This window comes from Typha latifolia, chromosome 12 (assembly GCF_019914945.1).
Source record: "Typha latifolia isolate L0001 chromosome 12, TyphaL0001v2, whole genome shotgun sequence".
Classification (NCBI taxonomy): domain Eukaryota; kingdom Viridiplantae; phylum Streptophyta; class Magnoliopsida; order Poales; family Typhaceae; genus Typha; species Typha latifolia.
Window position 1 is genome coordinate 1110849 of NC_133097.1, and position 14021 is coordinate 1124869.

A 14021-nucleotide genomic window follows, 5' to 3' on the forward strand; every position below is an offset into this window, starting at 1 on the left:
TTCACCCAACAGCACCTCGTGCAACCAATCCATCACAACCATCATCACAATCACCGATCATCTCCACCTCCATCGTAACTTTTCCTATTTTCGCCCTAGCTGCATTCAGAATCTGTGAAAGGCGTGAATATCAAAAATATAAATAGTAAAAATACAAAATTAACCTATCTAGTTTTATAATTTTCTGACTATAAGAGAATATTTAGCAAATATTTTTCTCCAACTATACGGATTGCTTCCCTGCATCCGAGCTTAAACAAGTAGTTGAAGCTTGTCCATAACATGTGGATGTTAATCCAACCCATTTTCACCCCTAACAAAGTACCTTTTATTGTGAATATATGAGGAGAGAAAGATATGAGAGAATAATTAAAATGATAGTTAATTAAAGCAACATTTTTAAGGGCAAAATAATAATTAGGCTTTGTTGGTAATCGTAAAGTAGTTGAATGGATATTAAAAAAGGAGAGACAAAAAATGGGTTTAAGTAAATTGTCCCAAAACCCAATTTATCATTAAACTGATGTTTGGTTAACTAAGAATCTGCAAAATTTTACACATCTAATCACTACATTATCATGATTTCTCTTATCCTCAATTTACCTACATAATCACCATGGAATGAATAAAAGATTGATGATTATTTGATTGTCCAAATCAAAGCCACAAACTGATCAATAAAATAGACGAGATGACAAATTTTCTCTCCATAAGTTATTTGAAGTATCACATAAACTCTCCAAAGCATTTGTTCTGCACTCCAATTGTTTAAAAGAGAAACTAGAAACTGAATTATACAAGTTCGTAACATAATATGATGCACTTCACCAGGGCATGCTAGCCAGTTAAACCAAGTCTCTTTTATTAGCCAGCTACGTTATAGCATGAACTCAGATATGTAGTAGATCAAAATTCTTTACACGAAACAGGACAACATTACAGATATTTACATTAGATTTGTTGAATCCATGACAAACTGCAGGCAGAGCAATCGATAACCATTGATAGGTGTACAGAATCTGTCAGCTTCTTCCATGACTAATCGAGGAAAATACCAGATAAATTACTGGCTCAAAGAGATGGCGCACAAACATAAACATATGAGGTTAGATTAATTATAACAGCCTGAATCTGCACAAAAAAAAGAAAAGAAGAAGAAAGAGAAATAGAACTTAGTTTCAGATGAAAAGAAGTGCATCGGAAATATATTTGGTTTAAACAGTGAGAAGTATCACGAAACCTTGGGCTTCTATTTCACACTGGCAAATGAACCCAATTTGGATAAGTCTGGAACCCAGAAGGACAGTTCAGATGATCCAGTGGTGAACATGAGACATCCAGGAGCCCACTTAATTAGTGGCGGCTCTGTATCCGTACTTCCCCAGCATGCAACCTGCAGTAATAATCAACAATATCAACCTTGACAAAAATCAAGAAAGAAAAGAAATGATAAAGCATTTGTCCATTAGGACACTTGAATGTGTATTGGAAAATCATAAGATATGATATATATATGAATGTTATTGTCGTACTTTGCCATTTCTAACATTCCAAGCATAAACACTGCCATCACCAGAACCTGTTGAACAAAATTATAAGGCTGGATAATGTTGAAACTGATATGAGGAAGCAAAATGAATAAGCAAAAATAAGCAAATGAATAACCCTTGGAGATCTCTCATGCAGTCAAATAGAAAATAAACTCGTCACTTGTCAGGCAAAGGGTGGAAAACAATGTTTGACCTGATACGATATAAGTTCCATCAGGACTGAAAGAAGCCTCCAATGTGGCATTGCTTAAAACTGGCTTGACATTGTATGTGGATATCTACCAAAGAGTATCAAATTTAAATTAGTACAACCAGCTGTAAAGGTCGGAGTTAATAGTACTATCTTGCTAAAGATTTAAAAAATAAGTAAATGAACAATTATATACACCTAAAATAAATAAGTAAATAAATTAAAACTCACTGTTGTGCCACGGAAGGAATCAAGTACATGTATATGCCCATCTTTTGTTGTCAAAAGCATAAGTCTGCCGTCGTTGCTGAATTTTATGACATTGGCCTCAGAATCATCTCCACCAATAGAAAAAGTATCAAATGGTCCCTGATACATGCAGAGATATAAGAAGAAAGTATTAAGGACTATGCTTCCAGATCAATTTATCTTACACAGTGGCTAACCTTCTCAAACTTCCGACCATCAAACATCCGGATATACCCTCCAAATGCAATCGCAAAAACCAAACCTTGGTCATCATATGATACAGCAGGCCTTCCTTGCACATGTAAAAGGCCCTGTAAAATTAAATAATTCAATTACAAATTTTAAACGCCTTACATTTCTAGATAAATCTAAGTGTACAAGCCTCCAACCTGAGCCTTCTCAGCCCTTTGGTCCCACAATAAAACAGTCCGATCAAGTGAACCAGAGACAAAATATTCCTTATGAGGGCAGAGCGACAGAGAAACAACCCTGCTCAAGGACAAAGAAAGAAGTAGATATTTGCGTATGTTACTTCAGTGTAACTTCTATTTTTCTGACTGATAAGTGCTTTTAAGGTGAAAGTAGGATAAACTCTGCAAACCTGTCATGGTGTCCCTTAAAGTACCGCAAATACTTGTTATCATTCAGAGAAAGAAGCCGCAAAGATTCTGAACTATTCTTCCATGTAAGTTCATGGTCTGAGACTAAATAAAAATAATTAACATGACAATACCAGAGGGCTAGACTTACCATCCCATCCATTTTTTGAAGAGTATATGACTATAGTTGGATTATCAGTAAAGCTGACTAGGTCAACCCCATACTTCTTGCTATTAATGGTCTTCAAACACCTAAACAAATTGCCTCAGATGAGTCAAAACAAGCAACATGAGTATACCAAAATTCAGATATTAGTCTCTATAGCTTTGCACAATCTATAACATGAGCACAGATAAGTAGTTCTGCATAATGCATAACACAAACTATTGTGAGTTCTTCTAAGGCCATGGTAAACTTCAAGCATAAGCTAAAAAACCTTAATTCGGTCAAAATAATCAAGCAACTCTAGTTTGGATTGATTTACAAGCTTGGCTTGAATATAAATGAGCTAAGTTTGATCACTGAGTCCAAAAAACCGACGCCTTCTCATAATTTTAGCTATCACCATTCATAAAAATCAAAATACTCTGCCCAAAGGAACCAAAATGTTCAACCTTCAGAGCACTAAAACAATATGATGCCAATCATTTGTAGGGAAATAATTATGAAAATTGAAACAAAAAAGGTATTCAAGAAAGCAAAATTACTTAATGAAGACATAAGAAAACATAAACTACTAAAACAAGCACATACATAGAATTTTGAACATCGTAGAGGCGAATTGATTCATCATCACTGGCAGTCACCAGATAATTAGTAGCTCTGCTGTGAAAATCCATCGAACTGATTCGACCATTCTAGAATGCAAGAAAGTATCTCAGTGATCTAGACTCTAAAGTTGCCAACACAAATTTGTAACAAAAAATTTAAGTTTTAACTTTAAAAATCTGATGCATATATGATTTCAAGAATACCAAAATTAAACCAAAGAAGTGAACCAGTAGCATAATAAGTCAAACATGAAATAAGCTAACAACATTTCGATGGTGATTTCACAATGTATCAAAAAGGAAAATGGTAGAACTGTCATAGAAGTATGCTTCAACATGCATGGTAGAATCATTAAATGAAGAATACAGAAACAAAGTTGTATTCCTTTTTCATACAGTTTATACTTTATATTGCTGCTCAGTGCACACACAAGATGAAACGATAAATTTATTATTATATTCCCCTTAACAATGAACATGGAAGATTTGTCAAAGAAGTGTGCTTTAACATGCATGGCAGGATCATTAAATGAAGAATATAGTAATCAAAATGTTCAATTTTCATGCAGTTTATATTGCTGCTCACACATGCTTTAAATTTGAGAAGTTACACGGTGTCAATGATACGATTCAGACTTCATCGATGTCGTCTCGAGCATTGAACACTGTAGGGATGTCTTTGTTTCTTGTTTTACTGTTTAATTCTTAAAAAAATAAGTTTTCTGTATGTGAACGCCTGTATCAGGTTCGCACATCCAGAGAGTACGAAATGTATATTCAAACGCCACGTTCGAACGCGCCTGCGAACGCCTGCATTGCATTCGCATATACAGAGAACACAAAATGTGTGTTCAAATGCGATCAGGCATGTTCGAACGTGGTCGGCAAAAATCTACTATTTTAGAGTTAATAATTGCCATTTTTGAATTGTTTAGTTAGCCTCTAAATGTGTGGATGGCAACTATGAAATCATTATTGAATGAATTGAATTTTGGCCTTGTCTCCTTCATCTTCTTCTCTCCCGTTCTCTCTTCCCCGGTCCACCAACTTCCACCATCACCAAGGATTTCATACCTCCATCCACGGATCCTAAGACAGACTTCCTTGTCATTCGTCTACTAATCGGACAATATCTCAAGATCCCACCGTCCGATTCGCCTGAAACTAGATTTGTTAGAAAACTCTTTTCGAGGGCTACAACATATCAAAATTTCACGTCGATCCGATGGCTTCATCTTTCGGGATCTATTTTCAAGGTTCCGTGTCCAGATCTGAAAATCAAAAAGGATCGAACCTTGGCCTAAGGGGAGATCGTATCAAGTTGGTATCAGAGCCACCGTTTCTCGGACACGCGCTTCCTATGACGACAACCAAAGCCATGGCTGCACGGCGAGATGAGGAAGAAGAGATTCTCCTAATAGAGAAGGGGGAAACGGTTGTGGGGACTTCCACCCGCCGAACTGCCCGACTAAATCGGAATACGTAAGAGCCTAGCTTTCAAGCCATGTTTGGGTCTCTTACCGAACAAATGGCCATCAACAACCAGATGATGATAGAGATGATGTGGGAATTACGGGTGACAAGGGAAGCTATGGCGAACGGGAATGCACCATCGACCCCACGACGCGAGTCCACCCCCATGAACCCACCGCCACCGGTTCAGAATTTGCAACCACAAGAGCTTTAGCTGCCACCACCCTATGGGCAGAGACAAGCAAGGATGGTTCCACCCGGCATAGTTGCAGGTGAGCCCATCCAACGAGCAAACCACTATGGAGATCGCCTTGGAGATCTAGATCCGTGGGCGGGGCAATACGAACCGGAACCACGTTGAGTTAATCAAAATCAAAGGAGGGATCATCAACCATTCACGGTGCATCCTCCTTCGGTTAGACAAGGACTTGGATATGATCCGAATTGAGACAACGGTATCCGTGGGCAAATTGTGCGTCTCAAATTTCCCAAGTTCAAAGGTGGCGATCCGATCGATTGGTTGTATAGGGTGGAGCAATTCTTCGCATATCAGGGTACAGCGGAAGAATATAAGGTGATGCTTGCGAGCTTCCACCTTGAATGCAGTGCTTCATTGGTTTTGAGCAGCCAATGCCCATAAGGCTATTGAAACTTGGGCCGACTTTTGCGCCGATATCAAGCGGCGTTTTGGAGCGTCGAGGTATAAAGACTTTGATGCTCTCCTCTCAAAGACGGTGCAAAGGACTATGGTTGGGGCATACCAAGAAAAATTTGAGAGGATAAGTAGTTGATGCCAACCCCATGGACGGATCAGCAACTTCGCAGTACCTTCATCTCCGGACTGCGGGGAGACATACAAGCCGACGTGAGGGCTTTAAGGCTTAGAACCTTAAAGGAGGCCTTCGAAGATGATGTGTTCATGGAAGACAAACATCGAGCTATGAAGTTACAATCCGGTTCAACCAACCATAGCGGCAGGAAATATTACTGACGTACCAAAAACCGTTGCTGCAATGGTGCTTCCTTGAGCGCCCCTAAGCCATCCCAAGATGTAAAGTACATGCCTAGAGGTCCGAAACGAGCACTCACACCAGCTCAAGTGGAGAAATGAAGAGCCAAAGGCTTATATTTTCGTTGCGATGAGAAGTTTGTACCCAGGCATCACTGTGCTAAACCGATGGGATCGGTGATGCTAATTGACGGATTAGAGGAGGCTGAGGATGAGATGGCAGCTGAAGATGAAAGGGTGGCTAGACAGCAAAGAGGAGTAGCTAAGGAGCAACCCGTGGAGGACATGACAGCCGAAATCTCCCTCCACACCTTTTCAGGGACAGTCGCACCAAAGACTTTGCGGGTGAACGATGTAGTCAAGAAAATCACAATGAGAATCTTGATTGACACCGGGTCCACTCACAACTTCATTGACAAGAGGCTCCTTAGGAAGATTGGGCTCGAGTCGGAACCCACGGAAGGGTTCGATGTGACGATTGGAGATGGCACCACATTGCAGGCAGATTTTATTTATGGAGGTGTGGAATTGAAGGTGCAAAGCCAAATTTTCACATTAGATCTTTATCCGTTGGCCTTGCGAGGTGCCGACATTGTCTTGGAGACCCAATGGCTTCAAAGCTTGGGGCCTGTAACATTTGATTTTTCAAACCTCACACTTACATTTCGAAGGAATGGTCGAAGAGTGCTGCTGGATGGAAACCAACCGCGGCAAGGGCCGACGTTGCAACCACTTTTGGGACTTCCATGTGCAGGGGACCGAGCTCTACTATTGCAAATGGCTGTTGCTAAACAATACATCCACCATCAAAGGAAATAGCCGCTGACATGCAAGAGCTGCTACAGGAATTCAAGGATCTCTTCGAGGAACCTCGAGGACTGCCGCCGACCCGTCAGCACAACCATCGCATCCAAATCATTCCAAGGGCTAAACCAGCAAATGTTCGGCCCTATCGATACCCGCATGTCCAGAAGGAAGAGATCAGCAAATTGGTGATGGAGATACTAGAGCAAGGGATTATTCAACCAAGTAGAAGTGCCTACTCATCGCCGTGCTGCTGGTTTGGAAGAAAGACAAGAGTTGGCAATTTTGCGTCAACTACCGAGCCTTGAATGCGATCACTGTCAAAGACCGGTATCTAATACCGGTGATCGAGGAGTTGCTGGATGAACTTACAGGGTCGGCTTACTTCAGCAAACTTAACTTAAGAGCGGGGTACCATCAAATCCGCGTCAACTCGGAAAATGTGCACAAAACAGCATTTCGTACTCACGATGGCCACTATGAGTTTCAAGTCATGCCGTTTGGACTCACCAATGCACCGGCTACCTTCCAAGGGCGATGAATGACCTTTTCCTGCCTACTCTTGCGTCGGTACGTACTCGTCTTCTTTGACGACATTCTAGTGTATAGCAGAATTTGGAGCGAGCACTTGCGGCATGTGCGTGAGGTGTTGAATATCTTGCGACAAAATTAGTTAAAAGTCAAAATGAGCAAGTGCCTTTGGGGTGAGCCACGAGTGGAGTACTTAGGTCATATAATCTCAGCGATATGAGTGGAAGCCGATCCAAGCAAAATCAAGAATATGGTGGACTGGCCGATTCCCACTAATCAGTGAAAATTGAGGGGATTCCTTGGGTTGACGGGGTACTACCGGTGATTCGTTGCCAACTACGGCAAGATTGCTGCCCCCACTGACCTCCTTACTCAGGAAAGGAGGGTTTTAATGGATGGGCAAGGCGACAAAGGCCTTCGAAGCATTGAAGACAGCCATGTCTACTACACCGATTTTGGCTCTACCAGATTTCAGCAAGCCCTTTATGGTGAAATGCGATGCTTCGGGTGAGAGCATTGGAGTTGTTTTGATGCAAGAGGGCAAGCCTGTGGCATATATGTGCAAGGCATTGTCAAATCGATCGCGACAGTTATCCACCTACGAACGCGAAATGCTAGCAATTCTACATGCCGTCACCAAATGGTGACCCTTGATTGGCCAATGGTTTACTATCCGCACGGACCAGCGTAGCTTACCCTACTTCATGAAGCAACGTGTGCACATCCTAGCACAGCAACGGTGGGTCACGAAACTACTTCTTGCGTGTGACTACGAACTAGTCTACAAAAAGGGGATCGAGAACCGAGCAGCCCCTTTCGCGCCAACCGGACACAAGTGAACTCGCCTTCTTTTCAGCACCAACCCTTCCTCTATTTTTAGATGTGGGGAACCAATGTAGAGGATCAAATCATGGAGGAGCTTGAGTCAGAGTTCAAAGATCACTTACCTAATTTCAAACCTTAAGGACAAGGTTGCGGAAGCGTGGTGGATTGATACAATTCGGACTTCACCGATGTCGTCTCGAACATGGATACACTCTAGAGGTGTCTTTGTTTCTTGTTTTAGTATTTAATTCTTAAAAAATAAGTTTTTTGTATGTCGCGTTCGAACACGGGTGGAGTGCGTTCGAACGCGCTTATAAACGCCTGCATCAGGTTCGCATATCCAGAGAGTGTGAAACGTGCGTTCGAACGCTCCCGCGAACGCCTGCATCGTGTTCGCACATACGAGGAACGCAAAATATGGATTCGAACGCAATCGGGCACGTTCGAACGCGGTCAACGAAAATCTACTGTTTTAGGGTTAATAATTGCCAATTTTTAATTGTTTGGTTAGCCTCTAAAGGTGTGGATGGCAACCATGGAATTATTATTGAATGAATTGAGTTTTGGCCTTGCCTCCTTCGTCTTCTTCTCTCCCGTTCTTTCGTTCCCTAGCGTCGCCACTTCTAGCCTCCTCGAACCGGCCAATCACCCTAGTCCCTTAAGGGCAGCCCACTCATCTCCCTTCTTCCAATCTATCCATTACTTTACCATAATCTTTCCATCACCCATAACCCTTCCATCACCATTTATTCACCGGTGCCACCCCATTAACGCTAGTCCACCAACCTCTACCATCACCAAGGATTTCGTGCCTCCATCCACGGATCCTAAGACAGAATTCCCTGACGTTCGTCTACTGATCGGACAATATATCGAGATCTCACCGTCCAATTCGCCTGAAACTAGATTTGTTGAAAAGCTCTTTTCGAGGGCTACAACATATCAAAATTTCACGTCGATCCGACGGCTTCATATTTCGAAATCTATTTTCAAGGTTCCGTGTCAGATCCTGTCCAGATCTGAAAATCGGAAAGAATCAAACTTCGGCCTAAGGAGAGATCGTATCAGTCAAATTATAGAAAGAGAATATTACAGTCAAAATATGAGTCTTGTCAAAGTACTTTACCTAACTAGGTTGGTGCCCACAGTTAGCATTCTTGACTAGGTTATGGCTTTATTGAGAATTCTAATTAGAGCAAGTAGTAACGAGACAAAAGCTTTAGAAGAGCTACTTCGGATCACCTATTATGTCTGACTAATATAAATAATGTTTCCTCCATTCAAGACTGTTGCATTAAGGTCCATCATGGATTTTCTTATTAAATGGTTCCTATTGCAAGAGGCTCCCACTAACACGGTCTAGGGACCATGTTTCCATGACTTCAACTTATGACCTATTCAATTTACTTATTAATTTTCCAAATCATACTCCATCTTGCTGGCCTTCTTAAGGCACCTCAAATTTTAATGAAAACACTCCTCTTTATAATCATTCCCATTAGTCACATCCAAACATCTCAAAGACTCAGCAAGCTGTTAGCTTCAATATCTAGCAGAATTTGTTAAGAATGCTAGATTAGATATACAATTCTGTCAATGAAGAATATAGTGCAATATACAAGATCTGGTACAAAATATAAGATCTAACAAATGTTAAATGAGTCTATAAATAATACACAAAAGGAAAGAAAGAGGTTGGGGTGTTAGAGGAAATGAGATTACATGAGAGTAAGACAAAGGGAGATTATTTATTTATTATGCAATCATGAATCAATGACCTTGTGAAGATTATCATTGAAGTTTCAGACATCAACAACCCACAATCATATTCCACTCCTACTGTGTTGGTCCAGAAAGATGAGAAATTAAGCTCTCCAAGAAGTCCTCAATATGAAATAGTTATTAAGCGTTGGATAGTCACCCGAGGGCATCCCTCTAGAATTTATTAATTTCCCTTTTCAAAAGGTTGTTTTACAGATTACATTCTAGGTAGAGACACTATAAATGCCAACAAAAGAAAGAGTTTCCCTATCCCATCAAACGAAATAGATAATTATAACCACTTGAGAAGCATCCTCTTGCATGAGGCTCCCACTGTTTCAGTTTATTGGGATGTAAAATTTGGGCATCCTTACCAATTCTTGGAGAGGTATAACAATACAAAAGCAAAAGAATTCACAAAAATTTAAAGGTGCTTGTTTGGGGGGGTGTGCCACCTTTAGTCAGGCTTGAAGCTCTCACCTTACTAACAAGCCTACTCCGGCCGAACGGTTAGGCAACATGGAGGTGCCTGGGTCCTCATCCTGTTTACCAAACAAGATGTCGAGAGGCAAACTCTGTAATTCCTCTTTCAATGGCATTGGAAGGAGAAGAGGGAGAATGTTTTCTTTCTTTACATGGTTTATAAGAAGGTCTGGAGCCGCCTAATACCGACATTGGGGTGCAAAACCATGGGGAGTAAACAGGATTAGATACCCTGGTAGTCCATGCCGTAAATGATGAGTGTTTGCCCTTGGTCTACGCAGATCAGGGGGCAGCTACCTTGTGAAACACTCTGCCTGGGGAGTGCGGTCAGAAGACCAAAACTCAAAGGAATTCTTAGCAAAGTATGTTCCACCAAAGATTGAGGATTAAACGAGATTGTATTTATGGCAATGGGTTTTAAAGATGGACAAGAAAAATAAAGAAAGTAGGAAGAAGATTCCAAAAATCAAACATAAGCTTGCAAAACTGGTGATGGAATGTAGAAATATATAGATTAGAAAAAAAAAACAATCTCTCATGGATACAAGATAAATTTGTCTGGTAAAAACCTTTGATCATGTAAGGTAAGCTTTTGAAGGCCACAACTTCCTTATCAAATGTGTTTAGCATTTATTCGTCAAACCGACCAACATGAATAGATCAATAAATATGGTAAATTTACATCATACAATTTGATTAGATATAACTCCGAATCTGGCATTTCAGATATTAAGTTGTAATATAATATCCAATGCAGAATCCTCAGTAATTTCAATAAATTCCACTGTTTTACTTAGTCTAGATAGTGAATAGGATTATCTACAAAAATTTTGCCCAACATTGAAAAATCTAACGATAAAGGGCAACACCCAAGAGACTCAATTGGCAAATCGACCCCAATAACATACCAAAGTAGTAGAATGCATCACAAAAATCAGAAATTTGGATTTTGGCAAGAGTATAATAGAAACGACGTACGTACGTAATCCCGGAAGGCCATGCCAACCTCCATGCTCTTCAGGACCTCGTCGCTCAGCTCCATGGAGACCCTCTCTTCCCTCTCGGGAAGCCCTCCTAAAAAAATTGAAAAAAAAAAAAAATGGATACCAATCACGTCGAAGGAAAAAAGAGGGGAAGAGGGTGCAATCTTAATTCTACAATTAAGGAAAGCATTGGTCTAAAGAATCGATTAGATACCTGGCATCTTCTCCTTCGCCGAGTTCGATATCCAGAGATCAAACTATATGATCCAGGGAAAGGAGTTGGAGAAGAAAGCACACGGTCACAGACGCAGTCCAGAGCTCTCTGTATGCATCTGAGAGAGAGAAAGAGGGTGATGTGTTGAGAAGCAGAGGAAAGGTGGCCGGTGGGTGAGAGAGAGAGAGAGAGAGAAGGTGGCAGCGGGTGAGGGGGAGAAAAGAGTTCGGTGGGTAGCAGGAGGCGGGGAGAGAGATTTACCACCACCGTCGCCGTCCACCGCGAGCGGTCGCGCGCGAGAGAGTCCAAGAGGAAGAAGGGATTGAGTTAGGAAGTAGGGATTTGGTTAATAAATCTGAGCCGCAGAAATAACTGAGGCCTTATTTGCTGAGGTTTTGTCTTTTGACCAAACTAGACCAGTTTTCAATATTTTTTTACCATAATAGCCTGCACCTCAAACTTCATACTAATAGTGTTTATTTCAGTAGCCTTAAATAAAAGGCTAAACTGTTAAGCATTTTATCTGACCAACCCAGCCCAAAATAAGATACTGATTAGTATTTTCATTAAAAAAAATATTGAACATTTCAACGTTTTTACTAAAAAAAATAATACACATAAAACATAGAAGTTAAACGTTTTGTTATTAAAAATACTAAATAAAAAAAAATAAAGATAAAAATATAATGAAAAAGTTTATAAGTCGTAACTTTGTACTCGGTTATCCATTTTAATCATAAAATATATTACTATGAGTTTTATAAGTTGAATGAATAGTTATTCTCCGAACCCAACTGCACTTAGAATTACAATCCGTAGCTCCTCCAAATTTACCTTGAATTTCTCTTTTCACTTCTGTTAGATAAGACGCCCATCTCTTCAGCATTCTCTAAATATAAAACACTAAAGAGTTGAGTGTTTTATAAACTGAATTTTTTTGTATTTTCATATAAAGATACATAGGGCTACAATACCATAGACCCATTTTAGTATTAAGTTTGAGAGATAGTTTATTTAGCTAAATAAAATATAAAAGAGGGCTAATTTGATTAAAAACTCTCATTTGCTTAACTTAACTTTCTAAATATCTTTTTCTCTAATTTTAGAATATAACTTATTATTCCATAATAACATCTAAACATCTGAACAATCCTATTTTATTAATCTGACTATAAATTCTCTCAAAATATCTTATTATAATTTATCACTCATCTCTTTATCTCTTTTAAACATCTTATCATTACTTATCACTCACCTCCTCTCGCCCTCAAATATCTTATTATAATTCAGCACTCTCTCTCCTCTCTGGATCACTCATCTCTTTATCTCTCATCATATTTTTTGTGTTACGCTAAATAAATAAAAATAGTATAAATATCAATAATGTAATATTTTATAAAAATAAGTACATTTAAAAATTTATTATTAGTAAATATTGTTTTAATTGTATATACTTCAATATAAATATAATAAAATGATAATATAATATTAATTTGATATAATAAAAAAATTATTATAAATTATCTTATTATTAAAATAATTTATATATGTACTAATAACATCAAAAAATTTCTTTAATAAACTAGTATTTTATTAGATTAAATATTTATTCATTGATAAAATAATACATTTACTATTTAAACTATGTATTAACCTTGTCAGATCTTTCTTTCTTTAAATAATATACTAAGAAATTTGCAGAAAAATAAATATATAAAAGTGTAAATATTTTAATATTATTAATAATCTCATGTTTGAAGCTACAATAAAAAAAATTCCATGTATAAAAAAAAATTTATTATTTTTGACTATGAAATATAATAATATTTGGAAAAATATTTGTATGGTATGGAAAATATTTGTATATCTTGCATTGCATACTTAGTTGGCATTGCGCACCTATTTTCACAAGGCATATTTAGTTGGGATTGCACATCTATCTTAGCATTGCAATTCTATTGGCATTGCACACTTACTTTAGCATTGCACATAGTTGTCAATTGTAACACCCGTTAAAAAAAATAAAAATAAATAAATAAATAAATTTAGCGCACGCGCCATGCGCGTGCACCCTAACCGCAGCGCATGCGCTTGCGCTGACTCCTTCTTCCCCCTTCCCCCCACCTCTCGCAGTCAGTTGCGAGAGGTGGGAGAGGAGTGCGCCGAAGTGGAGTTAACTCCACTCTGTTGCCCTCTCCACCCTTTTCTCTATTTAATCCCCACTCCTTCCCCTCGAATTTCTTTTCTTTCGCAACTTCCTCTTCTTTGCTCTTCTCTTCTCTCTTTTCTCTCCCGAGCCGCCGAAGTCCTTGTCGCTGGCAGCAAGTCACCGGAGTGCCGACAATCAACTAAAACCCCCTCACCTCGATCCTCAGGTTAGCCTTCATCCCCTCTTTAGTTCAATTTGAAAATAGCCTAGTTGATCATGCGTAATTAGGATTTTATTTTCGTCTGCTTTCGTAGGAGAAATTCGTCGACCGGCGACCTCGGGTCGACCACCCACCGGTTCGGGAAGTTTCCCCGCTTCACCCCCTTGCTGTGGGTACCCAAATTGGGTACCCACGGGGCGCGAGGAAGGC

At 39.5% G+C, this 14021-nt stretch overlaps 1 protein-coding gene across 4 annotated transcripts; it reads right to left on the reverse strand.

Annotated features, from left to right (window-relative positions):
• Positions 1 to 692: 692 nt before the first annotated feature.
• LOC140799347 (protein ANTHESIS POMOTING FACTOR 1) lies at positions 693 to 11800 on the reverse strand. 4 transcript variants are annotated; one of them, XM_073153648.1, is made up of 13 exons: positions 11704 to 11800; positions 11443 to 11560; positions 11228 to 11319; positions 3343 to 3446; positions 2740 to 2840; positions 2591 to 2657; positions 2379 to 2478; positions 2187 to 2300; positions 1972 to 2109; positions 1744 to 1828; positions 1533 to 1579; positions 1241 to 1393; positions 693 to 1131 (listed from the first exon to the last, which is right to left on the reverse strand). In XM_073153648.1, exons 2-12 carry the CDS (start codon positions 11447 to 11449, stop codon positions 1250 to 1252), a joined length of 999 nt encoding a protein of 332 aa, XP_073009749.1. In that variant the 5' UTR covers positions 11450 to 11560; positions 11704 to 11800; the 3' UTR covers positions 693 to 1131; positions 1241 to 1249. The 4 variants fall into 4 exon arrangements, with proteins under 4 accessions (XP_073009749.1, XP_073009750.1, XP_073009753.1 ...); XM_073153649.1 differs by having other exon boundaries at positions 11224 to 11319; XM_073153652.1 differs by lacking the exons at positions 2591 to 2657; positions 2740 to 2840.
• Between the last annotated feature and the right edge of the window lie 2221 nt (positions 11801 to 14021).

Excerpts from the sequence above, each read along its gene's own strand:
- LOC140799347 (XM_073153648.1), bottom strand. Across the intron at positions 3,447-11,227 it reads GCATGGCCTTCCGGGATTAC|AATGGTCGAATCAGTTCGAT; the intron begins GTACGTACGTCG and ends CTTGCATTCTAG. Across the intron at positions 2,658-2,739 it reads TTCAAAAAATGGATGGGATG|AATCTTTGCGGCTTCTTTCT; the intron begins GTAAGTCTAGCC and ends AGAATAGTTCAG.